The following is a 27,240-nucleotide window of genomic DNA, read 5'->3' as shown; positions in this document are numbered from 1 at the left end:
ATCATGATATGTCCCAGAACACTTTAAAAGTGAACTGAATGTGTAACTCATAAGTAAACAGATATGCTTAAAGTATTAGTTCACCAAAAAATGAAAATTTTGTCATTGATTACTCACCCCTGTGTTGTTATAATCATATCTGACTTTCTTTCTTTTTTGTAACACAAAGGGAGAAATTGTGAAAAAATGTTGTGCTCAGTGATGTCCTACAATGGCAGTTTATGGTGACTACCTCTTCAAGCTTGAAAAAAACACAAAAGTATAATTCAGAAGTCTAATAAATTATTTCATGAGACTCATGATTGTTATGAAAGCATACGATAAGTTTTGATGAGAAACAATCTGAAAACAAATGCATTATTTAGTGAAAATATTCACTGACTTTTAATCTCTTGTGCATGTTCAAAATAGGGCACGAGAGCAACAGTTCACACAGCCCCCTTGCGACATTGGGGCGTTCAAGCGAAAACTCATTTTGTTTATCTAAAACCAGGTCTGCCACAGTGATAGTGACAACAGAACACAACACAGCTGCACACAGAGAACAGAACTTACTAAACATGTCTGAAGAGTTTGAAGTCGAAGAATTGATGCTTTTCTATGCCCAGCCTTATTTTTTTTTTAATGGAGTACTCAGAAATCAAACAGAAACATAGAGGAGGTTACAGGCAGCCACAGTCACACCGTGTCCTAACCTGATGGCAAACGATACAAGATAAAAGGTACCTTTTCTATGGCGATCAAAGTTTTTGTCCGAACCAGCAGTGACGAGAGACAGTACATTCTATCGATCGCTTGTTTTCTATTTTCGGCATTGCACGGTTAACTCCATCCGCTGTGAACTGGCACAGATCCAAAAATGAACAAAATTATAAAATAAGGCTGGGCATAGAAATGCATCAATTCTTCAACTACAAACTCTTCAGACATGTTTAGTAAGTTCTGTTCTCTGTTTTGTGTGCAGTTGTGTTGTGATCTATTGTCACTACCGCTGTGAAGGACCTGGTTTTAGATAAATAAAAGAGTTTTCGCTTGAACACCCCAGTGTCACGAGGGGGCTGCGTGTACTGTTGCTCTCATGCCCTATAATGAACATGCATAGGGATCAAAGGTCAGTGAACATTTTCACTAAATAATACATTAGATTTTGCTTTCTTTCTCACCAAACCTTACTGTATGCTTTCATAACATTCATGAGTCTCATTAAATAATTTATTAGACTTCTGAATTATACTTTGTGTTCTTTTGAAGCTTGAAGAGGTGGTCACCATAAACTGCAAATGTATGACATCACGGAGCACAATTTTTTTTTCACAATTTCTCCTTTTGTGTTACGAAAAAGAAAGTCATACAGGGTTATAACAACACAGAGGTGAGTAAACAATGACTGAATTTTCTTTTTTGGCTGATCTTTAATTCATTATAGATGAATGTTTTTTACTCTCAGATTGATATGTGGTATGAATAGCAATGACCTTCATTTTCATCTTCATTTATAACATGTACATAAACTCAAATCAATAATAGATAATAGTGTCAGTTTAGACAAACAAGTCTAAGACAGGCAGATGAATAGACCAGACAAACAAAAGCCTTCAGCATGAGCGAAACCTCCTATAAGATCAGTAACACGGTCTACAAAGCTAGAGAAGCTCAACTCAGCTAAAGGCTGTTAGACCTGTCCCTGATGATGGTAATGATGAAGAAAACATAAAGCTGTTTGGTCGTCTACCCTGTAAGGTTTAAGAACTTCACAGTACAATGCTGTAAATAGCAAGAGCGGTGGTCAGAAGCCACCAAATGTGAGATCAGTTGTAAAGAGAGAGGTAACTGTGGAAGTACAATGGTAAAAGTTTGTAATGAACAAATAAAGAGGTGAGGAAGTGTGCAGAATAGGAATGTAGTGTGTAAAACGTAGTGTACAGGAGACAAACAATGAAAGCCAGTGCCTTGCACAAAGTTTAAAACAACTGTTTACCACAAAATGTAAATTCTGCCATTATTTACTCACCCTTGTGTTGTTTTAGACAGTTGAAATACTGTTGTTATTATTATAACATCAGTTCATAGTGACCACAGCTGTCAAGCTCCAAAAAGGACAAAAACCAAAATCAATGACACCCAAATGGCATTACATAAAACCAAACGTGCTAGACCAGACAAATTTCGGTCCGTTCCTCACACAAAGCTATCGTATGAATTCAGAAGACTTTAAATATGGTACATGAGTAATATGAAATACTTTTATGGTGCTTTTTTGGCGTTTTATGTCCATTCTAGAGCTTACTGGAAGTCTTTGGAAAAGAGCACTTTGTAACAACATGAAGGTGAGCAAAAATGACAGAATTTTCATTTTTGGGTGAACTATACATTAAGGGATGCAGGATGGAGATTTATGCAGAAGTCACTGCGTGGAAGAAGTATGGATGTAAGAGATGGGCAATTGTGCATGCCAGACCTGCTGAATCCAGACCAAAGAAGATTGAATTACTGACGACATCCATCTCTCCTTAAAACTAGCATAACGGATCCTTCTGGTGACAGGAAAAGAGCTACCTCAATGGAACAGGGAAGAGTTTGAGAATGGAGGGAGTTTGTCTTCTACTGGAGTAAAGGATGTGTAAGAGTATGGAATGATAAGGGAGGACTGAAGATGTTTCAAGGTTGCTCTTCCTTTTTCTTGAGGGAAATACGTTTCTTCCTGGCTGCAAGCATTTCGTAGAAGGGGTCCACACTCACAGCAGACCTGAAACAACAACAGACAGAAGATCATTTCATGTTCTCTACGTCTTAAAGACGCCATGAAATGGATTGACGAGCACAGTTTTCTTTCCAGTGGTGATGCGTTTCCTATTTAAACATTAAGTTTATCATAACCAACAGGCTTTAGTTTACATCACAACCATGAATCATGATTTGCTACTTGCTATTGCTAATCAGAGGCATGTGGTTTTACGGGGTAAAGCATATTATTGGAACGATTTGTATATGCCCATTAATGCAAAATGAGTCATCAGTATTTTTGGCATGTTTCCTGGTAGAGAAAGTGAATTGTAAGACATTTGGTCTCATTCACGAACAAGAGATGCATGCTGAGCCTGAGTGTGAAGACACCATCATTTAAGCAGAACTTAAGGCTAAAATCGTTCATTTGGTTGTGATGGATCACTCACTTGATGCTGTGGATCCACTCATCCTTTTCCTCTGGGGTGGGGGCTGAGATCCGGTACACCATGTGATTTCCCTCCACAACTCTCCCATCAGCCTCAGTCTTACAAGCTTTAATCAGCTGCCCGCGGTTATTAGGGATGTACAGCTCAAAACAGTTCTGCAGATTAAAGTAATTGATTTATGAACAGTATTAAAGGAATCATTACATTTGACTTTTTAGTATGAGAATAACAAATGGAAAACACTTCATGTTGTCCAAGCGAAACATCTAAATGTGCAGTTAAAGGAATAGTTCACCCCAAAATTATAATTCTATCATCATTTACATGTCGTCTGAAACTTGTATGACATTCTTTCTTCTGCGGAACACAAATGAAGATATTTTGAAGCAGATGAGATGTGTTTTTGTCCATACAAAGTCAATGGGGTCCAAAACTTTCAAGCTCCAAAAAGGACATTAAGGCAGCAAATGACTCAAGTTTCTCAACCACTGGCTCATGTCCCACTTTAAATGACCAATTAGAAGGATAGAACTGTACATTTGCAATGTTTGGGGCAACAGTGACGAATTGTCGAATCGTGTTAATATCGCCAGGTTTATGTAAATGACCGTAGAGTAGTAAGAGGCTGCATTTCTCTGATGTTAATTATTAGCTGTCCAATCACAATAATCCATCAATGCTATGAATCGCTCTTTTTGGACAAGGTCTCATAACTGTTTTCTTTATTGTGTGTTCAATGACTGAAAATGTTTGTGTATTTATGAAATTAATACTCAGTTACTACAAGTATTGGGCCCTAGATATTAGGCTGCTATATTATAAGCATTTAAACATCGCTTTGAGTAAGTTTACATTTTTTTTTAGTTCACTATAAATTTTGACATCCGCATTCTCATTGGCATGTTCATTAGGGAAGCTGGTTCACACGCTTCCACACTCTTGACGCATGCGCAGAGCGCTGTACACAAACCAGACAGAGTGCTGCCAGGTTTGCAGTTTTCACGCTCAGTTGGACTACTTTAAAAAATGCAGACGTGAGTTAAAATGAGTCACAAGTTTCTGGGAAACTTTTAAAATGAACTACGGTCACCAAAATGTTGATGAAGAACACTAGAAAATGAAAACACAACATCTTATGGATGTATAATGATACCAGGATTTAGTACCTGGCAACTGCGTGCAGCATCAAAGCGTCCGCATCTTGAAACCTGCACTGTCTTTCAATTGGGCCGGATGCCAAAAATTATAGTGAATAAGGACTTAAATATTTGTCTGTTTTTTTACTCAAAGCGATCATAACACTTCAGTAGACAAGTATTAAAGCACTTGAGTAATATTAATTACTTTTATGATGACTTAATGTCCTTTTTGGAGCTTAAAAGCCATTTTGAGGACACACTAACTATCGTTACAGTATCCACTGCAGTTATCCACTAGTCCAAACACAATTTTATCATTATCAATGTACGACAGCAAACAGATAACGTTACTGCAGAAGTTATCATTGAAAATTAACGTTAATCTAACGTTAGCTAAGTTAGATAACGTTAATGTTAGCTACTGACGATAGCTGTCAGTCTCCTCGCTTATGTCGATTGATATCGGTTGCTTGTCGTGAAAAACAATATATAACGTAAGTAACGTTATATCTAGCTAGCTAATGTTAGCTAATTATCTAATGTTAACGTTATTACCAGCGGCTCTGAAAATGTAACCATTTTCAGCATCTGAGGAGCAAGTTGGCTCATCACGTAACGTTAGGCTATTTGTAATGTTAACTAATCATGTTGAAGTAACGCTACTGTTTTAACTCGTTTCGTTTACCATGCTTTGTGGGTGGGACATTTTTGCCGTGTCATCACCATTCATATCTATTCAACCGATGTGTTTGATTAAATTACTACTAGAGCACAAAATGTTTACAAGAACACAAAGTTCTTCATAGATCTAGCTTCTTAATTTTTCTCTCAAAGTGCACGAGATTGATGCATTTAACTTTAAAATTTACACAATTTTCTTACGGGGAGCATGCTCCTGGACCCCCCTAGAGGGATCGATGTCCACCCACCACAGTCTCACAAAATCCTGTGGGAAACACTGCATTGTTTGGAAAAAGAAAATCTTTGTGTTCCTCGGAGAATAGAAAGTCGTTCGCATTTGAGACAGCATGAGAGTGACTAGATGATGACAGAATTTCGGGTGAACTACCCTTTTTAGTGTCAACAGACTCACCGGTTTCCTAGGATCTTCAACCTCACGGATACTCAGGTTCTCCAATGGAATGATGCCTCTGGGCTCTTTATCCTACACAGAAACACATATATCAGTCAGTACTATCAGTGGTCCATGTCAGTATGGGATTCAGTCCTTAACAAATAAGGTAAAATAAACTATTTCTGTGTTTTTTATTTTTATTTATGCGCGATGTAATTTAAGGTATGACTTACTGTTGTGTACTCAAAGTAATAAAGGCAGTTATCTGTCAGAATAAACCACCGTCTCTTCCATGTTTTCACGCGACCTCCTAAGAACGACAGATTGCATTGTTTTAGAGATGCAAAACAGGCCTTTAAAAGAATATTCCAGATTTAATACAAATTAAGCTCAATTGACAGCATTTGTGGCATAATGCTGATTACCACAAATTTATTTTGACTCGCCCCTCCTTTTCTTTAAAAAAAAAAAAAAAAAGAAAGAAAAAAAAAAAGAAGCAAAAATCTGGGTTCCAGTCAGGCACTTACAATAGAAGTGAATGGGGCCAATCTGTAAACATTAAAATACTCACGGTTTCAAAAGTATAGCCACAAGACATAAATAATATGTGTGTACATAATTTTAGTGTGATAAAATCAATTACTCATCTTTTCTGTGTAAAGTTATATACAATTTTACAACTTTGTTGCCAAGACGATGTTGGCCGTAAACTCTAAAACCCTAAAATGACCATAAACATTTGATTTAAAAAAACTCTACAGCTCAAATAACAAGATGTTTAACAAAATAATTAATGTAAATGTTTTTTATAAAATTATAAGCTTCACATTTCTGCCTTTAAACCCTCCAAAAAATGGCCCCATTCACTTCCATTGTAAGTGCCTCACTGTAACCTCCATTTTTGCTTTTTTTTAAAGAAAAATAATTTTTTGTGGTAATCAACATTATGCAACAAATGATTGAGCTTAATGTGTTTTGAACCCGGAATATTCTTTTAAGTACTACAAACCAAATACTCAACAAATCAAAACTTTCATTTAATCCTTTTGCTAAGGTGTTCTGAGTGGTTGTTAGATTGTTGCTATACGGTGTCTAGAGTATTTTAGGTGGTTGCTCACTGGCCCAAGTCAAATAAGCCCATTTCCAACTGTCTGTGATATTCTAGTTCCTAAATATGTCTAGAGCCCCTTTTTAGTGTAAAACTACGGGACCTTTTTGCCCATTCTGTTGTACTGCAGGTAAATACAATAAATCAAATCAGAAGTAATCACTTTTTTTTCTAAGACCTGCAGCTATCTTACGCAGTAAAAAACGCTGTCAGTTTAAAAAGCACATCAAGCCTGCTGTTGTAATTATGCTGCAGCAACACATGAAATAGAACTGTAAAAAATCTTTTACGATTCCCGAAATTTGTCTCACATGGCAAAATCGTTTAGTGTGTACTGGGCTTTGCCCGCTGAAGTTTAAAAGTAAGGGAAGAGAGGCTGTACGTACCTCCTTCAGGTTGAACAGCACCAGCGGCAGAGAAATCACAGGTCAAGCAGAGCAGGAGCCAGAAGAGATCGGGAGAACGGGGGAGAACGAATTACAGAAAATGAAAGAGAAAGAGACACAAGGAGAGGGGAAAAGATTGAGAAGCTTTTAGTGCTTTAGAGATCATAGAGCTCACCATGCAGAAAGAAGGTCAATCTTTAAAGTGCCAAACACATTAGAAGTGATGATTTGCTAGGTTTCAGGGGAAATAAAAGTGCAAAGCGCAGCAATGAAATAACAGAAAATCATGCAACGGCAATAAGAGACCCTACCAACAGCTTTACATCAGTTCACAAAGCATTGAGAAAATGTTGGTTAAAAAGAAACAATGCTGGTGTACAGCAGGAGGGACTCACCCAGTTTGAGGAGCCAGCCCTCTCTGTCAGGGTTAAAGAAAGTGTGTGTCAGGTCATTCCCATCATCCTCTGGGATCTTAAAGGGCTCGTTCTTAATGCTGTCATAAAGATTCTAAAGAAAAAACAAAGAAAATAATAATAATAATAATAATTGGCACTGTTTATTAAAATCTGAACTCGAGTCTGTGCATTACAGTGAGTTTACCATGGTGAATATGAGGGTTTTAGCAACAGAAGCACCAGCAATATAATGAAATACACCCATGTTTAATAAACACTAAGCATTATTATTAAGATGTTTGTGGTTGCCAAGCAGTGTAGCTACTTTGTGCCATCACTAGTATGCATTTTAAGTCATTATACAATGCTCAACCCTTTGGGAGTCTAAAGTATCCGTTGTATAATAAAACTAGGTCTGTCAATCGATTAAAATGATATGGCACACAGATTAATTAATCTGCGATCGTAACTAATCCCATATATAAATATTTGCTAAGAAACATAATATCCATCCATCCATTTTCTATAGCTACTTATACTATGTAGCAACTACATATATAATACAATATTTCAGAAATAAATTCAAAGAAATTTCAAAAGTGGCTTTGGAAGTATTATGAGTGCTGTTCTCACAGGAGGCTTTGTTGCATCAGTCTACGTGGACGCTTTTTGAGCATCTCACTGGTTTTTAGTATATTGCGCAATAATTACTGCATTTTTAGTGTCAAGTTAACCCTTTAAGTGCTGAGGGTGTTTATAAAGATTTCCTGTTTTAGTGGTATACCCAAAATTAGGTTACAAAAAAAAAAAAAAAAAAAAAAAAAAGGAGGGTCATGTGTTGTGTAATTTTAAAGAAAACTTTGTAAATTTTTCAATGATATAGATTGATAAATTATGAGACTCTCAGCCTAAGAAACTGCTGAAAAATCACAAAAAAAGTTACTTTTTTTAAATTAACTTTTTTACTTATTTGACATTATATACCTCAGCGTGTATATAAGGTGGCTCCAAAAAACTGCTTTTGTTTTCTTCCCAATCATGTGAACTTTAACTGAGTAAAATGTTGTGTTTATACGACAAAGCAGTCAAAAGTTATAGCATTACAAAAATTATTTATCCTGGTGTACAAAAACGTCTCCAAACAAAAAAAAAAAACATAATTTTATATAAGAACTAATTACACATGCAAACACAACAATTAAAGGTTTGCATAAAATACAGAAAAGATTTTTGAAATGAGATTTCACAAAATGAGTTTCATTCTGTGCCATTTAAGTCATCGAGTCTGAGTCATGTACTTGGTGCCATCTCCTTGTGGCCATAAGTATCAGTCACCAATCACATGTCTCTCTGCACAAATATGGATGACTTTTTACACTGATCTGAAATCAATCCGATTGGTTTAGCAATCCATGATGCTACATCATTTCTGATGACGTCATCTGATCCAGGAAAGCCAACGCATTTTCAGCCAGATTGCAAGATAGCCAGATACTGTGTGCACATTGTGCTTTGTGTCAATGATCTAATGATCTATGCATCCGATTATGTTGTGTGTGGGCTCGTTTGAACGATAATCACCTCCATGTTATGGTATATTTTATGTTCTGTTTATTTTTTGTGAAGTTATAAGCGAAAACACGGCATATGAGCAACACCTGTTCACATGTACTTAGCTTTTACTAGCTATATTTTTGACTGAGTAAAACAAATAGGTTGGTTGTATTCTACTCTTTGAGAGCTTTCCAACAACATATGACACATGGCTATTTGATAAGTTTGATTACTACAATAATATGTACAGTGCAAAATTATAAAACAATTATCAAAACGGAACACTTCTGATTTGTCTGAAAATTTCAAAGCACTTGCTCAGTTTTAGTCATAATGCATTGTAAAGTACAGCTTCTAAGCTAATGATACCTATTTTGTGTTGGTCAAGACTGTAGTTATTAATATTTTGATCATTTTTTTTCTTGTGGGCCCGCCGGCGGGCGAGCTTAAGGAGTTAAATGTAGTTTCAAACTTTAAAAAACTTTTTAAAAAGCTTTTCGCGACCCCTGCATTCTGTTGTGCTCAGTCTAGCTATGTTTGAACAGCTGTCATTTTTTAATATGTATAGCTGAAGCTGCACTGACTGCCCCCTGCTGAACGACATCCGCAAAAACACACGTAAATGTGACACTTTAACCTTAAATTGCTCAGATGGTGGGAGAAATTCTTATTATGGAATTTATGTACGGTCAGGGCACATGATTAATTGCATTAATGATTAAGCTTCGGTCAGACGTGAATACGGAGCGTTCACGTACAGGACGCATGATGCACATTTCATCATCAGCAGAGTGTGCGAGCACGAAATGCGCACAGCCCCATTTTTCTAACTGCGGGTCTTTGAACGGGCAGAATGTGCAAGTGGCTGGAGTTATTTGCACTAATTTATGGGTCTGCAAGGTGGCAACACTCACATTTGAGCCGTTGCGGTCACGAAGAAGTGCCAAGAAGATGATGTAATTGTCACTAAACATCAGAAGATGAAGGTAAAAACAACAACAGTGGATGTGCAATTCAGGAGCGTGTGTGTGTGGAGGTCTGGAGATACCTGCATTTGTATAACTTGAGTCTGAAGGAATATAAAGACATATTTATGTGTCTAAACTCCTGAAAAGAAAGTCTGGTGTCTCATAGCAGTCGTAGCGCACATGCCCCAAGGCTATGATTGCACACTCAGCATACTTGGACTTGCTGTGGACTGTAAACAGATGCTGAGTGTTCACGTTAAAATGGAAGTATGCCTAGGGCTTTAATTAGCGATATATATATTTTTTATAATCACATTGACATAATATTTCATTGGACCGCCTTTAGCTTTTGTGCATTAATCGTGGCATTATTTCAACAACCTTATGCAACGTCACAACATTTATTTCCATCCAGAATTGCATACATTTTTGGCCGAGATCTTTTATTGATGACGGGAGAGTCGAACCACTTCATAAAGTCTTCTCCAGCAAAGACTTTCAATGGGGTTAAGGTCAGGACTCTGTGGTGGCCAATTCATGGGTGAAAATTATTCCTCATGCTCCCTGAACCACTCTTTCACAATTTGAGACCGATGAATCTTGGCATTATCATCTTGGAATATGCCCAGGCCATCAGGGAAGAAAAAATCCACTGATTGGTGTAACACAGTTTAATGGAAAGGAGGCGAGAACCGGCTTGATAATATAAATAATATTTAATGATTAACTAAAACAAAAGCACAAACACACCAATAAATGTGCGACAGAGAGAGAGCAGTGCGACAGAGCAGTGTCGGACAGCTGTCCGTAACTCTCTCTCTGTCGCACTGCCATCTCCAGTCAGCCCTTATCCCTCTCGGGCTAATAAGCCCAATTAGGGGCCGGGAGTGTGGAATCATAACCCGGCCCCGCCCTCTGTCCTGCCACATTCCTCCCCCGTTCTCTCAGGCCGGGGAGCCCCCGTCATGACGTACACCCCCCCCCCCTTCCCTGCCGACAGGTCATCCCGTCTACCTGGATCAGGGGAGGGGACAAGGGGAGGGAAACAAAAAAAAAAGGTGGCACCTACACGCCATAACGGCGATCATGCCAAATTAACAAAACATTTAAAAAGAGAGGGAAAAGGCCAACACGGAGCGGCAGCGGGAGAGAGAAAGGAGAGAGAGAGAAAAAAATAATTTACTTGCCGGTTCTCCGATACACCGTAGTCCGGTCCTCAGCCACTCCTCCACCCTCTAGTGGATGACAGCCATGCCTCCCCAGGTGGATCGGAGGCAGTCCTCTGGCCCCTGGCGGATGGAACGCGCTGCCGCGTTTTTGGTGGACGGATGGGGTCTCCCCCGCCCCTGGCAGCGGTAACTGCTCCAGGCGGTTGGTTGGGAGCCCCTCCTCCCCTCGCGGTTGGCTGCTGTTCCTCCGCTTCCAGGCGGCTGGGCTCCTCCGTCCTCTGGCGGATGGCCGCGGCTGCTCCTTTGGGGTGGATGGTAGCAGCGAGAACTCTACTATGGCGCATCCCTCCTCCTTCCCGGGTTTCGGCACCAGTGTAACACAGTTCAATGGAAAGGAGGAGGCGAGAACTTGATAAGTAATATTTAATGATTAACTAAAACAAAAGCACAAATGCACACAGGTGTCGGACAGCTGTCCGTAACTCACTCTCTGTCGCACTGCTGTCTCCAGTCGGCCCTTATCCCTCTCGGGCTAATCAGCCCAATTAGGGGCCGGGTGTGCAGAATCACGACCCGGCCCCGCCCTCCGCCATGCCACAATTGGATAACCTGGTTATTCAGTGCATTCAGGTAGTCAGCTCACTTCATTTTATTGCTGCATAATGTTGCTGAGCCTAGACCTGACCAATTGAAGCAACCCCAGATCATAACACTGCCTCCAGAGGCTTGAACAGTGGGCACTATGCATGACTGGTGTATCGCTTCATGAGCTTCCCTTCTTACCCTAACACGCCCATCAATTTGGAATAAGGCAAATTTGGACTCATCAGACCACATGTCCTTTTTCCATTGCTCCACAGTCCAATCTTTATGTTCCTGAGCAAACTGAAGTCATTTTTTCCAATTAGCCTCACTAACAATTGGCTTTCTTGTGGCCACACAGCTGTTTAGTCCCAATCCTGTAAGTTGTCATCACATTGTGCATGTGGAAATGCCCTTAATTTCACTATTACACATAGCAGTGAGTTCTACTGTCGATTTTTTACGATGTGACTTCAAGCGTTTTAGTGATCATGATCATTCAAGATTTTTCTCCTTCCACATTTCTTCCGCGAAGCTGACGGTTCACCACTATCCTTCCAGGTTTAAATAATGCTTTGGACAGTTCTTAACTCAATTCCAGTGATTTCAGCAATCTCCTTAGTTGTTTTCTTTGCTTGATGCAGGCCAATAATTTGCCCCTTCTCTGAAACACAGTATCTTTTCCACGACCACAGGATACGTCTTCTGACATGGTTGTTTAAGAAATGAGAAGCTACACACTGCATCAGTAAGGATTTAAAGAATTGTTGCCAGCTGAAACACATTAATCACTGCAGTAATGATCCAATCATAGGCTCTTAACTATCTGCTTATTTAAATCCAAATGGCAGCTTTTTTTTTGGCCAGGCAGTGTACTTAAAATTGACAAAATTATGAACTTCACATTTATGGGGTATTTTTTAAGTCTTTTTGCAATAACATTATGATAATCATTCAACACATTAACAGATGTTCACACTTACTCTAAGCAGCTCCTCTGGTAAATCTCCTCCATCATTGATGCCTCTGTTCATGCTGATGAAGCGCTCCACCGTGGGCTTGTCCCGCACATTTGGGTTGTGCAGACTAGTGTTCAACATGATGATGGAAAACGACAGCACGTAACAGGTGTCTGCGAGAAGAAGGCAGATTTTGAAGACTATTAAAGCTGATGCATCTATGCAAGTCAACCAAAAATAAACATTCTTGGTCTGTTCCAAAACCTAGTGAGCTTCCTTCGAAGGCAGCATTTTAAAACAATGAACTGTAGGCGCGCTCTCAATGTGAAGGCTGTTCCAAAAGGTAGGTACCTTAATTATGCTACCTCCTAAAATATCTCGTTTTGGCCAAGTTGTAAGATAGCATCATATGTGTCCTACCCCAGATAGACAATCCCGATATGCACTGCGATGAGCTCAGTAGATACAAAATAAATCCAAGAAAGAGAAATTTTGATTTTGAAAAATGTACTTATAAACCATTCACTGACTATTTTACCATAAAATGTGCGTGCGCTCTGTATATATATATGCTGACAGTTTTTGAGGCTTGTCATCTCCAATCACCATTGATTGCCACTCTATGGAAAACACAACCATGACATTCACCAGGATTTCTCAGTTTAAGTTTTGCAGAACATGAGGGTGAATAAATGGTGACAGAATTTTCATTTTTGGGTGAAATATTCCTTTAAAATTACAGTAGTGACACATTTGTGTTAACCAAGTTGTATAGAATGTGTGTGTGAGACCTGTGCTCTGGAAAACTCCAGGATTGCAGTGGCAGTATCTCTGAGCAAATGCCTCCATCATTCTGTCAATTTTCTGAGCCTCGCCTGGCAACCGAAAACTCCACAGAAACTGCCTGTAGTGAGTACAAACAGACAGACACCCATGAGCGAGCCCTAAAACTAATTTTACTCTTAGAAATAATACATTTGAATTTTAAATCCAAACATATAGAGATATTTATTTACCGAAGTGCTTGTACCAAGTTCAGATCTGTGAATTCATGAAGATCAACAAAGGCCTGCAATACTTTAATATTGAAGTCATCTCTGAAAGAGAAAGAGATTTCAATTGCATTAAAAATGTGTTTTGAATTGATGATTCTGGTATGTAATTTGACTACAGCAGACCTCTACAGTACCTTTCACCAAGATAGTCTCCTATTGCAGTTTTATTGAGTCCTTCTCCTTTGTACAGAAACTGAGCAATGTCCTCTGAAGTGTGTCTGAGCAGCTCATTCTCCACTAGGAATACAATGCCCTGTAAACAAATGGAACAGTAAAAAAAAAAAGAGCAAGATTAAACATAAAATAAAATATATTTTGCGTTTGTTTATATTTTTTTTATTATACTATCAAACGTTTTAAAATATATTACAGTGATAATCTTCCCCTCTTCCATAGTTCTCAAGTCTCATTTCCGGAAACTTGCCGTGTCACAATCGGTTATGTGACACACGAGAACCAATGGTGTTTTGCGTCAATAAAATCAAACCTGGTGTGATATGTCATGCATGCAGCAGAGGAGGAATTTATCAGACTACAAATTATAGCGCACAGGACATAGAATACTTTTATGGTGCTTTTTGCAACTTGATGCTATAAATCACCATTCAGCTTCATTGATAGAAAAAGAGATACTTGGACATTTAACCTAATATCTCTTTTTGTGTTTCACAAAAGAAATAAAATAATTTGGGTTTAGACCACATAAGGGTGAGTAAATGAAAATATATTCTTGATAGGTTAATAAAATGGTAAACATTTTTCTGTACCTTTTTTGGGTCCATGTTGAATTTTTTCCTCCCCATGGCCACATGTCGACTCTTCTGTAAAGTTTTGCTGTACAAAAAGAGGAGATTATAATCAGTATTTCATTTCATTCAGTATCTCACTCTGAGTGATCTATTAACCTACTGAACATTCAGTATGATGAGTTCAAAAAACTTCCCATGAATGACTTTACTGTTTACACAGCCACAGGTATGGAGATAAAGTGTGTGTGTATGTGTGTGCACTTTCTGGCTGAGTTAACCATTATAGTAGACAAACTGGAGAAAGAAAAAAAGTTTCAAACTCATAATGGGATGGTTCTAGTTTGTTGCACCATTACTGACAGGCTTACATACTCAACAGACATGTCTGTAATTGGTTACAATGCTCAACCAATGAAAAAGGAAATGCGAATATGAAATTTTGATGCAAAGGGAGTAGATCTAAATGGAAGCCTGTAACTGACACTTTGCATGATTAGTTAATTACAGCAGCTGTAATTGAAACCTTTTTTCGATTAATTGTGCGGCCCTGTTTGCATGTAAACCCCAAACACAAGCCAATATGCGAGTAAGAAAATACAAACCTGTTCTAGAGCCTTATGACATCCGTTTTATTTATTTTTTCCATATTCCATTTGATTTTTTCTCAAATTCTGTGTTTTCTGTTGTATTTTTTCTGAATTCCGTGTTTTAAAGTTTATAAAATTTTATTATAAAAAAAATGGTTGGTCTCACTTTATATTAGGTGTCTTTAACTACTATGTACTAACATTATAATACATACAATACAATGTACTTATTGTGTAACTACATTTTGTTCTGAAAAACTCTCACAAGATTCACATTTGCTGTTACTGAGGTTGAGGTAAGGGTAGGTTTAGGGATAGGGTTAGGGTTGAATAGGGTTAAGGTTTAGGGGTAGGTTTAAGGCCTTATCACACCAAACGCGACACGATTATGAGAGGCAAATCGCCGGCGAATGGTCCTTTACCATAGAAAGCGAAGTTAATGCTTGCTTTACAATAGGTGGCGCTAATCGACAAGCAATTTTACCCTGGTACAGTAGGTGGCTCAACGCACCTTTGAGCTGGTCCGCACTCTGCCCATCACCGGGTGAGAACGAACCACTTGACAAGTTTGCAAAACAAACAAGAAACCTAAACTATTCTCTAGCGAGCAGATTGAAAAAATAAAATGCATTTCTCTACCAACTGAAGCAGCGATGACGAGTGTGTTGTTGATTTGTTCAACGAGAACGAAAACTTTCGAGACACTTAAACTTTCAGTTCACCTGCTAGACAAGTTGACTGACAGTACTATCATGTATACACAGTCTGAGGGGTGATTAGAATGAATTGAGTGTAAAAAATGGTTTAACGGTTAAAACATGTTAACATTTGGAACAATATTAATTATATGCCACTTTCACGCATACTGTATATACTTGAGTTAAGTGCATTTGTTTAAAATCACTGCGTAATGCACACTTATAATGACTGTTAAAACAAATGTTTGACTCTATCTTATTGCCATGTACAGGCCCGTACTGGCCGTCGGGAGCAGCGGGGGAATTCCCGGTGGCCTAGCGACTGATTTGGCCTGCTGCCCCATTTTATTTCTTTCATCACATTCCCAGTTAGTATTTGGTATCATTGCCTTTAAATTGTTTAACTTGGGTCAAACATTTTGGGTAGCCTTCCACAAGCTTCTCACTGTAAGTTGTTGGAATTTTGGCCCATTCCTCCAGACAGAACTGGTGTAACTGAGTCAGGTTTGTAGGCCTCCTTGCACGCACACACTTTTTCAGTTCTGCCCACACATTTTCTATCGGACTGAGGTCAGTGATTTGTGATGGCCACTCCAATACCTTTGTTGTCCTTAAGCCATTTTGCCACAACCTTTGGAGGTATACTTGGGGTCACTGTCCAGTTGGAAGACCCATTTGCGACCAAGCTTTAACTTCCTGGCTGATGTCTTGAGATGTTGCTTCAATATATCCACATAATTTTCCTTCCTCATGATGCCATATATTTTGTGAAGTGCACCAGTCCCTCCTGCAGCAAAGCACCCCCACAACATGATGCTGCCACCCCCATGCTTCACGGTTGGGATGGTGTTCTTCGGCTTGCAAGCCTCACCCTTTTTCCTCCAAACATAATGATGGTCATTATGGCCATTTTGTTTCATCAGACCAGAGGACATTTCTCCAAAAAGTTGGATCTTTGTCCACATGTGCACTTGCAAACTGTAGTCTGGCTTTTTTATGGCGGTTTTGGAGCAGTGGCTTCTTCCTTACTATATAGGACTCGTTTTACTGTGGATATTGATACTTGTCTACCTGTTTCCTCCAGCATCTTCACAAGTTCCTTTGCTGTTGTTCTGGGATTGATTTGCACTTTTTGCACCAAACTACATTCATCTCTAGTAGATCGAATGCGTCTCCTTCCAGAGCTGTATGATGGCTGCATGGTCCCATGGTGTTTATACTTAACTACTATTGTTTGTACAGATGAATGTGGTACCTTCAGGCATTTGGAAATTGCTCCCAAGGATGAACCAGACTTGCGGAGGTCCACAATTTTTTAAGTTATTTTTTCTGAGGTCTTGGCTGATTTCTTTTGATTTTCCCATGATGACAAGCAAAAAGGCACTGAGTTTGAAGATAGGCCTTAAAATACATCCACAGATACACCACCAATTGACTCCAATTAGACTATCAGAAGCTAACTGCCTAAAGGCTTGACATCATTTTCTGGAATTTTACAAGCTGCTTTAAGGCACAGTTAACTTAGTGTATGTAAACTTCTGACCCACTGGAATTGTGATATAGTCAATTAAAAGCGAAACAATCTGTCTGTAAACAATTGTTGGAAAAATTGCTCGTGTCATGCACAAAGTAGATGTCCTAAACGACTTGCCAAAACTATAGTTTGCTAATATGAAATCTGTGGAGTGGTTCAAAAATGAGTTTTAATGACTTAATGACCTAAGTGTATGTAAACTTCTGACTTCAACTTTACTAATACAGTTTAATATAAAAAATTGGTAATGTAACATCATTAAGAACTAACATGAAATAACAATGAACAATACGTATAAATTAACATTAACTAAGATGAACAAATGCATTAAGAATATTCATTGTTATGTCTTTAAACCTAATTGGAATGTTACATGTTCATGTGTTAACATATACAACCTTAGGGTAAAGTGTATTGTTAAATCATTATCCCCAACATCAGCTGTGGTTTAAAAATTTGTTGTGGGTTTATTGGGTGGCCTGGATGAGTGTGAGATTCCTGGCCTGAAATTATGTCCCAGTCCAACCCTGGCCATGTACATCTACTTGTGTTATATTTGCTCAAAACCCTGCATGTTACTAATTAAACATGATGAAATGTAAACACTCCAAGAGTGCAAGCAATAAAACACAGATCTCACCCCAAAATAAACATCTTCAATCTGAACCATTATTAGATACTCTAATGCTGCTTTTGACAGACAAGGCTGTTAACGACTATTAAAAATAGCACAGCGATAATGATTTTGGTTTTGGTATTCAAAGGCACACAGAGTGCACTGTAAGTCACAGCAACAGTATTTGGAGAAGATAAACACTTATGATCTGTAAAGTTGTTTATTAAAAAAGTGATACAAAGGCAAAGATGCCACGATGTATATTATATTAGAGATATAAGAAAACTCAGGTAAGATTAAATGCAAAAGCAAAACAATGCAGCTATATGGAATAAATTATGAAGATGATCCACATAAGATCCGATAATGCAAGGCAGTGATGCGGCAATATCATTTACATGTTAAATGTATTTTTTTTTCTTCAGTTTTTAAGGCATTACTGCTGGTTCAGGATTTCTTCCTGAAGTTACTTCAGCGTTTAATGTCGGTAGTGAACAGCATTCTGTACTTAAGCGCAATCAGTTGCTCTGGTTCTTGTTACCGCAACGGCTTCTGACACCTGATCAAAAGCTTATATATTATTGGTCAGGGCATTTCTTCGCCGGGTGAAGAAAAAAAAATCGACACACTCACCGTAAAAAAAATAAAAACTTTGCTCTGTTGCCAAGCGATTCATGCGAATGTTTACTCCAGGTAAAAATGGTTTGTTATGAATCAACTGTTTCGATTCAAAATGTTGATTGCGCCAAGGAATCGCGCCGAACATTCGCGTTTGGTGTGCAAAGGCCTTTATTGTTGGGGTAAGGATAACATTGTAACTATATATGTAATTAAATGCAGGTACTTTAAACTTAACTACAATGCAACAACACTTGTATGTACATACTAAGAACACTGCATCAAATGCTTTAAGTAGTTAAAGACACCTAATATAAAATGGGTCCAAACTGTCTAATTAAAATATTTTAATAAAATGAAAAACAAAATTATTTTTCAACATACTATTACATTTTTTTTTTATCAAATGAAATGCTTCAGTAAAGATCCAATAAAGTAAAAATTCATGCATCTAGTTAAATTGAGCTATTATTTTGGTGGAAAGCCGAATGACGCAAATTTTTTGTATGTTTTTGACGACAGCTTCACACCTCCGGAAAAGGCTGCAATTTAATTATGTAAATATATAGTTTGCATGTGCTGGGCGCTTCAATGAGTGCTCTGCTGTCTGTAATCTATTACAAACACAGGGTGCACGTGATGCTTAAGATTATGATGAGATGCTTTCAGTGTATGAGCGGCCGGCTGTACACAATCTCTTTGAAGCGCGCAGCAAATGTAGACTATATATTTATTTAATTAAATCTCAGCCTTTTGTGGTTAATCATCATGCTAGGACATATCACAGTTTTAATTTGATTAAGCATAAACACATTAATTTTATCCCAAACATGTAAAATTCCTTGCCATTCCACGTTTAATAGTTCATTCCGCTCTTATGACTGGATTCCGTGATTCCTTCCGTGTTTTCCGCATCGTGAAAACATAGGGTCCATCTTTTAAAGGAATAGTTCACCCAAAAATTGTCTCATCATTTACTCACCTTTATGTCATCCCAGAGTATGACTTTCTTTCTTCTGTAGAACACAAATTAAGATTTTTAGAAAAATATTTCAGCTCTGTAGGTTCATACAATGAAAGTCAATGGTTGCCAAAAATTTTAAGCTCCAAAAAGCAAATTAAATCAGCATAAAAGTAATCCATATAACTCCAGTGGTTTAATCCATATCTTCAGAAGTGATATTATAGGTGTGGGTGAGAAACAGTGATTTAAATTCATTTTAGCTATAAATTCTTCTCCCTGCCCAGTAGGGGGCGATATGCATGAAGAATGTGAATCACCAAAAACACAAGAAGAATGTGAAACTTAAATTTAAAGTGGAGATTGACAGAGCAGGGAGGAGAATTTATAGTAAACATTTACTAAAATATTGATCTGTTTCTCACCCACACCAGTCAAATCACTTCTGAAGATATTTGTTTACATGGACCTTGGTAATCCGTTTGTGATCAGACTAGAAGCTCAATCCAAATAAAAAAAGTCTCATGCAACCATGTCAATCGGATTAAATTGGCTACATCCGATATAAATTTCATTCGGATTGTAAGGGGTGGTGTAAACCTTTTCTAATCCGTGAAAAGATAATTTTTGCCATGTAAACACTTGATCGGATTGCTTTGTGAAACAGGAACGATCTGCGCATGTTCAGTACTGACGCAGTAATGGTGTCATGACGTTTTATGCACAACGACACACTTGCATCACAGTGGGCATATTTGTGACCACTAGCGTAAAGAAGCAACAGCGGTGAATTGAGAAACACCTGTGAAATGACATCAATAATAGCATCCAAAAGCTTTTGATCCATGCCAAGTGCCAGGAAAAGTGTGTACATGTCTGAAGTCAGCAGAAATGTTGCCAGGTTTGACTTTCACAGACATTTAAATATATTTTATTCACGATTCATCTCCGTACACAGGCAAGTATCACGTGTGATCGGTGAGCACACACACCCAGCGGTATATGTCCATAAAAATCTCTTATTCAGGAGTTACAAATGTTTGTGTTGTTTTCCAGTCTGATTCAGTCACTATATTACTAAACGTCTGTGATGATCCCGCCTATATGAATGTAAGATCTGCTTTTAGCTCATAAAGAGAACACAGAAAGTGACCGAGTCAAACAAACCTATGCAAATGATTAATTATTACTATTGTGTTTTGTTTATGTTGTCATGCATATACGGTCTCTTTTGTAGCATAGTTCATTTACAAATATCCAGCATTTTCCATATCAGATGTTACTTGGTGTGTAAATATGACTATTTTTACATTGTAATCTGGTGGAGTGAATAAATTCTGTGCTTCAAAATCTTATGTGTTGTTTAATGACTAACGTTAGTATACTGTATAGCCTACAATTAAATATATACTGTATAGCGACGTTATAGTGCTTTTTATACAATATGTTACAATCTTCACACATCTCACATGGCTATGGTATTATAAATTTGTGTTTAATCACTGCTCCCCCTTCATCACTGGTTGACTATGATTTTGGCTCTGGTATGTAAACAGCAATATCACTTTATTAAGCTTTATAAATAGAAACAAAAGTTTTGCTGACTTTTGTCACATCCCACAGCGCAGCACACAGAAGGTATGTGGAGTTTTGGTCATATACTGTACGAGTATAGCTACAAGCTGTCGTGCATAACATCATATCCTCATTTGTAGAGAAGTCCAAAATAATTTTGTGTGCTCGAAGTCAAGTGTGAACACCCCTTCAAACGACGAGGAAATGCTGTATAATTGTGCAGTATACACATGTCACAATAGCAGTTCCCATCTGATGTTTGATACATATAAACGCTCACATCAATCCGATCACTTTATGTGGCATTCATGTAAACAGTACATTCGGAATCATCAATCGTTTGATCCATGTAAACGCAGCTACTGATTTAACCCCTGGAGTCACATGGGTTACTTTTATGCTGATCAATGTGATTTTTGGAGCTTCAAAACTTTGCCACCCATTCACTTGTATTGTACTGACCTACAGAGCTGAGAAATTCTTCTTAAAATCTTCATTTGTGTTCTGCTGAAGAAAGAAAGTCATACACATCTGGGATGGCATAAGGGTGAGTAAATGAGAGACTTTTCATTTTTGGGTTAACTATCCCTTTAAGTATTTTTACTTTGTCACTGTACTTCATTACATTTTTCAAGTATCTGTATCTGTAGAGTATTTTCATTCAGAAAACTTATTCTTGACTATATTCCAAAGCATAATATCTTACTGTTGTAAGATTCAGTGCTGTTCCTAGTTATTTTGAAGTGAAGAAATAAATAAGATGAAATTAAAAAAGGCGCCAATAAATGAGCCAATTATTGGAAGAGGATTTCTTTGCAAGGATGAAACACACTTTGAGTCAGGAAAATGCCAGGCATTTGGAGGGCTACATTGTTTGCAAAGTTGAACCACCAATCATGCTTATTTCATGTCTGCATCCACTTAATTGTACTCATAATACCAGCAATACAAGATTGAGCACTAAACTATCTGTGTGTCTATGACATTACACCTCTCTAATAAACCCCTCTCTAATAAACCCCTCTCTAATAAACTAGTCCTGATAGATCTGTACTTATACTTTTAATACATAAGTACATTCAAAAGAGGTACTTTGCTACTTTTACTCAACTTGAAATTTAAAAGGGGTACATTTACCAGTGTTATTTTTTTTCACAGTTTTTGTTTAAATCAAACTTTATTGACAAAAATGTAATTTAAATGTATTCAACATTTTGTCACGTCATATTCATTAATTTAGTAAGTTTTACTCTGACTAAAATGCCATAATTTAAGTGAACAGAAATAAAGTTATAGTAATACTTAATGATGTGCAAAATGACAAAGAAACATTTCAAACTGTAACAGTAATTTTTGTCAGTAATTTCTTCACAAGATAAACGAAGATTTTTAGAAAAATATCTCAGCTCTGTAAGTCCATACAATGCAAGTGAATGGTGACCAAATCTTTGAAGCTCCAAAAAAAATCAAGGCAGCATAAAAGTAATCCATAAGACTCCAGTGGTTTAATCCACATCTTCTGAAGCGATCTAATCGGTTTTGGGTGAGAACACACCAAAATATAACTCCTTTTTCACTATAAATCTTGACATCAGCAGTCTCTAGCCACAATCATGATTTTAAGCTCAATTACACTTAATAGCGCCATCTAGCGTTCTGTGCAAGTGTCAAGCACTAGGAAGTGTAATCGAGCTTGAAATCATGATTGCCAAGGAGACTGCTGTCAAGATGTACAATGAAAAAGGAGTTATATTTGTATCTGTTCTCATGCAAAATTGATTAAAATCACTTCAGAAGACATGGATTAAACCACCGGAGTCTTATGGATTACTTATATGCTGTCTTTATGTGCTTTTTGGAGCTTCAAAGTTCTGGCCACCATCCACTTGCATTATATGGACCTACAGAGCTGAGATATTCTTCTAAAAATCTTTGTGTTTTCAGCAGAAGAAAGTCATACACATCTGGGATGGCATGAGGGTGAGTAAATGATGAGAGAATGTTCATTTTTGGGTGAACTATCCCTTTAACACTGTCTTAGACTTTTAATGAAATAATATTTCATCAGGGTATCTGCACTTGAACTCAGGTGCAGGATTTGTGTACTTCATTAGTATAACTGGAGTAGTAAAGAGACTAACCTGCCCTCTGTGCTGGTCTCCAGCCCCTCCACCTCTATAATCGCTTCTCTCAGCTCTTCTTTCAGTCTATGGATCTCGAGAATCAGAGCTCCCTTCCTGCGCCGGATCTCCTCCAGCTCAGAGCGCTCATCCGGGCTCAGGTCCGCTGGGACTGCAGAGATGGAGAGAAAGAGGCCTGAATGAAGAGTTCCCTTCCTATACACTACACCCAGGTCTCTAGCACACCAACGCCTGCTTTCCATGTTAACAATCCCTTATTTTCCCTTCATGCTGATAACATTCCATAACTGCTGGCCTGTGCCTAATATCATTCACTTTATGATGTGATATGGAAACATAATCAGGATTCAGGATGCTGAAAATGCGCAGGAATTGTTTACATACTGCCTTGCTGGGTTAGGGGAAGTTTACATTCAGCTTCTCTATGGACTGAGAGGTTTCTTACGACACCAGCTGGTGTTTGGATGGTTTAAGGGTGCAAGCCAGGACAGAACAGAGCCAAACCCTTAGCAACTCAGAAAGTAATGCCTGCAGGCACCAACAAACACTCTCTGAATTTCTTACATTCCTCACAATGAATTTGAACAATCTTCAGATTAAAACCGAAAGAAATTACAGAAATAAAACATGTAACTCTTCCAATAGGAAATGAAATGCTTGTCATCTTTTTCAACACCTTGCCTTTGCAATGTACCTAATTAAGTTAATAACTCCCTAAAATTGAACAGTTTGAAATATGGATTGCTGATGCATGTCATGCTCATAAACTTATTTTAAGTATCTTAAAATGTACATAAATGAATAAGGGAAAGTGTATATTTCAGGTGCTGAGATAGGTCATCATCCCCAATTGTTTTAAGAAGTCTCTAAATAATATGGTCGTGAAAATTGCATGCATAGTTATTATAAAAGAATTAGCAAAATGTAGTTTAAAATAGTTTAAGATTAAGTATAACGTGTAACACTGCAGGACATGTCAAATACCAATAGAAAAAGCTAGATTATTTAATCCTGAAGAATGGACCATTGCAAACCAAAATCAGACCCTAAAGACGTCTAATGAATAGCTGCAATCCACGATATCATAACTCTAGGACACTTATGAAATGCAGCATATTGGCATTAAATCATTCAGCATCTAATAAAATCAAATAGACAGCTGAAGAAGGCCAAACATGAATGAATCCAGTACAATGACTGGTGATAGACAGTTGAACTGTGTACTAAAGCAGCATAAATGACAAAAATGACAATAAAACAGATGATATCACACTTTACCCCTTCAAAATGACATAAAATCCTTTCTTTCTGATGCTTCTATGAATAGGGAAACAGTGTGTGATGCAGTACTAAACACAACACTGAACCTGCTTTACTTACTGTAGTCCAGATCATCCATTTTCGGGGCTTTGCTTTTAGGCATATATGTGTCAGAATCGAATGTCATTCAATAACCGAGATATATGGATATATGAAAATATACCCCACAAATGAAAAAGAAATAAATAAATAACAAGGCGGAGCATCGAAACGGGCTCAGACAAAGGAGGAGTAGACAGCGGAAGTTGCGCATCTCACCCCGTGAAGTTAACGACACAGAGCGGCGGCCATCTTGATGAGGGCACACACAAAGAATTATAATAATAATAATAATAATAATAAACATGATTTTATTAGATATTATAAATATATAAATACATTTTCACGTTAAGTATAAGAAAATGCAAATAATTCGCCAACAGAAATGTGACAGCTTGCCCAAATCTGACATTAATTAAGAAATACCCTAGTCCTGAGAACTTCAACCTTTCTGTTAAAATCTCCTTGCATTACATACATAGTTGACACTTACCTTAAAGGTGCAATCAGTAATTTGTTCCTCATTAAAAAAGTTTAACTCCTAAAGACATAAATTGTTATTTTGCAATATATGTAGGAAATCATGAGCACTCACATTAAAATGAAGACTGCAGTCATATCAGTAACCTTATAAAAGCTGTTTTATTCTACATGGAGAGGGTGCACACATGGGGGCTGCCATGTTAGAATCACATGACAAGCTGCACTACTCACATAATCTCAGTAACCGTCCTGTTAATTTGACATTTTCACTCATTGATTAAAGTAATCATGGCTGACTGTGAATACTACATTTACACAATGGCATCTGAAACTGAAAACTATTGATTTTAAAGGGGTCATGTCATGAGGAATAAATTTTTCCTTGATATGTTGACATATAAGAGGTCTTTCTACTATAAAAACATACTGCACATTTCAGAACACAGCTTAATCCCCAATGCAATAAAAGCATTTATTGAAACCAAACTGCCAAATGCCTCGTTCTCTACATCCATATATTAGTGATGTCACAAAGGGTACTCATTAATTCATGACCACCTTTACTGCAACAACATCAGCGCCTACTTTAAAATCATCGCACCCATGGCCCCACCCACTGGTGCTCACTTCGTAAACAGACAGAGAGAAGGACAAAAGGCCTACTCTGGCCTCATTACTCCTGAACGCCAAATGGGGCTCATCTGGACTATTTTTAATTATTTTTGTATATAAGCATGCTCTAAACCAGGGGTTCTCATCAGGGGTGGTACCGCCCCCCAGGGGGCATTCAAATTATGCCAGGGGGCACTGAGAGCAAATTAGTAGAGAGGGGGCATTAGGTTACAAATGGGGAGCATTTATCAGTCATAATAATCAAATATATCGTCAAGTTCCTCTTTGCATTAAAACGTTTATTTAGACTTGGAGTATATCAGTTGGATCTCGATTATACGGGTTTGTACGCATATGTACTGCGGATCATCTGATTTTTAAGTCTAGCGACACATCTGAAGTATCTGGTTTAGCAGCGTCAAATACACAGGTGGAGGTACAACCTCGGCTAATGCACCTGTATGGCTCTGTAGATGGATACGGCTCAATGGACAGAGCACCGGGTGCTGTGCTGTCTACACTGGGTGCGTCCATTGACACGACGGCTTGAGTCTGTCTACACCGGGCACGTCGACACAAACTTTCTAAACTTTCTAAACTTTCTTTGTGTTGTTGGCAACGCCAGTAGTAGCACCAGCGCGAAATGGAACAGGACACCTGTTTACTGTTCCCATGACATGCCGCAACGGACGCTTCCATGGTAGACAGCATCATTGATTATAATGGGTTCTACTGCTTTTGACGTGCCTCTCACGTCCGGTGTAGACAGGGTGTGAGTGTTAACAGTTGTGCTTGAGATAAACAGTTTAATATATTCAGATGCAATGTGTTGGATGTGCATTATGTGTAAACCCCAACATTTAGTTTTATAATGTTTGGAGCTTGTTCATTCTCTTCCGACAGGTTAAAAAATGGCTGCATTCGAGCGGCTGCACAATGTTAGCCAATTAGATCAGTGGACATTTACCTTGAAGTTTTAAGGAGGCGCTTAGGCCAGAACTGAGCGTTTCAGACAGCGGGCCAGAGACAGGGTGCAAATTTATGGGATGAATATAGTATCAAAATTATTCACAAATGTGTAACCATTTATCCATCAAATCAATAAATGTCATACATGCATCTTACAATCCACACACAAATGCCTTTCAACTTGTGTCTGTGAAATTCCGAATTAAATGAATGTGCACCTATTTGTACAAATAGAGACATATTTGTGAATACAAATGTTCCCTTTTGTATAAATGTAACACAATTTATGTCTAACCAAAGGAAGACGTTCCAAATTAAACACAAAATGGCCTTGTGAAGCATGCATTTATGGATCAAGTGACACACGTACATTCATTGACATATTTTTGTGTCTATTCTGTTTTATTTCTTTGAATTTTGAGAATATTGTTTCACTGTTTTTACCATGGCTGACCCGCACACAAACATCTACCAATGAATAAGTCCTAAATTCATCCATAAGTGTGGGCACATCTACCCACCAATTTGGGAAAAATTCATAAATGCGTATTATTAGTCTAAAATCACTTGGCATGCACAGTTTACAAACACCACTTCAAACAAACAGCGTTTGAGATCAGCAGAAAGAATCAAAGATTTCTCTCAATTTTTCACATATACAACCAAAGATAAGCCCATTTTAGAGTGTAAGTCCTGGTGACAATACGTTTGTGTTTCATGTCAGTTGCTTTCTAGCTAATAGGATTCCAAAACCTGTCTCACCGGGTCTTTGTTC

At 37.9% G+C, this 27,240-nt stretch overlaps 1 protein-coding gene across 3 annotated transcripts; it reads right to left on the bottom strand.

Moving 5' to 3' along the window:
• Positions 1-1,274: 1,274 nt before the first annotated feature.
• Positions 1,275-24,588, bottom strand: LOC127454401 (cytohesin-2-like). 3 transcript variants are annotated; one of them, XR_007899520.1, is made up of 13 exons: positions 24,423-24,588; positions 23,043-23,193; positions 14,331-14,397; positions 13,698-13,816; positions 13,525-13,605; positions 13,300-13,412; positions 12,533-12,681; positions 7,276-7,388; positions 5,621-5,699; positions 5,406-5,477; positions 3,174-3,328; positions 2,557-2,746; positions 1,275-2,458 (listed from the first exon to the last, which is right to left on the bottom strand). XR_007899520.1 is itself a non-coding variant. In XM_051721588.1 (12 exons), the coding sequence occupies exons 1-12, from the start codon at positions 24,487-24,489 to the stop codon at positions 2,659-2,661; spliced, it is 1,251 nt and encodes a 416-aa protein (XP_051577548.1). In that variant the 5' UTR covers positions 24,490-24,588; the 3' UTR covers positions 1,275-2,658. The 3 variants fall into 3 exon arrangements, 1 of the variants encoding a protein (XP_051577548.1); XM_051721588.1 differs by having other exon boundaries at positions 1,275-2,746; positions 5,621-5,697; positions 7,277-7,388; XR_007899521.1 differs by lacking the exons at positions 1,275-2,458; positions 2,557-2,746; positions 3,174-3,328; positions 5,406-5,477 and adding an exon at positions 10,986-11,319 and having other exon boundaries at positions 5,661-5,697; positions 7,277-7,388.
• Positions 24,589-27,240: the final 2,652 nt, after the last annotated feature.

This window comes from Myxocyprinus asiaticus, chromosome 16 (genome assembly GCF_019703515.2).
Source record: "Myxocyprinus asiaticus isolate MX2 ecotype Aquarium Trade chromosome 16, UBuf_Myxa_2, whole genome shotgun sequence".
NCBI lineage: Eukaryota > Metazoa > Chordata > Actinopteri > Cypriniformes > Catostomidae > Myxocyprinus > Myxocyprinus asiaticus.
This window is presented reverse-complemented; position numbering and strand designations above follow the sequence as displayed.

What these genes read in the sequence shown, in the direction of transcription:
- LOC127454401 (XM_051721588.1), bottom strand. Translation starts at nt 24,489, where the DNA reads ATGACATTCGATTCTGACACATATATGCCTAAAAGCAAAGCCCCGAAA. An exon ending in AACTTGGTACAAGCACTTCG is followed by an intron (nt 13,413 to 13,524) that starts GTAAATAAATAT and finishes TACTCACTACAG; the next exon opens with GCAGTTTCTGTGGAGTTTTC. An exon ending in GGGCTGGCTCCTCAAACTGG is followed by an intron (nt 5,698 to 7,276) that starts GTGAGTCCCTCC and finishes TGTCGTTCTTAG; the next exon opens with GAGGTCGCGTGAAAACATGG.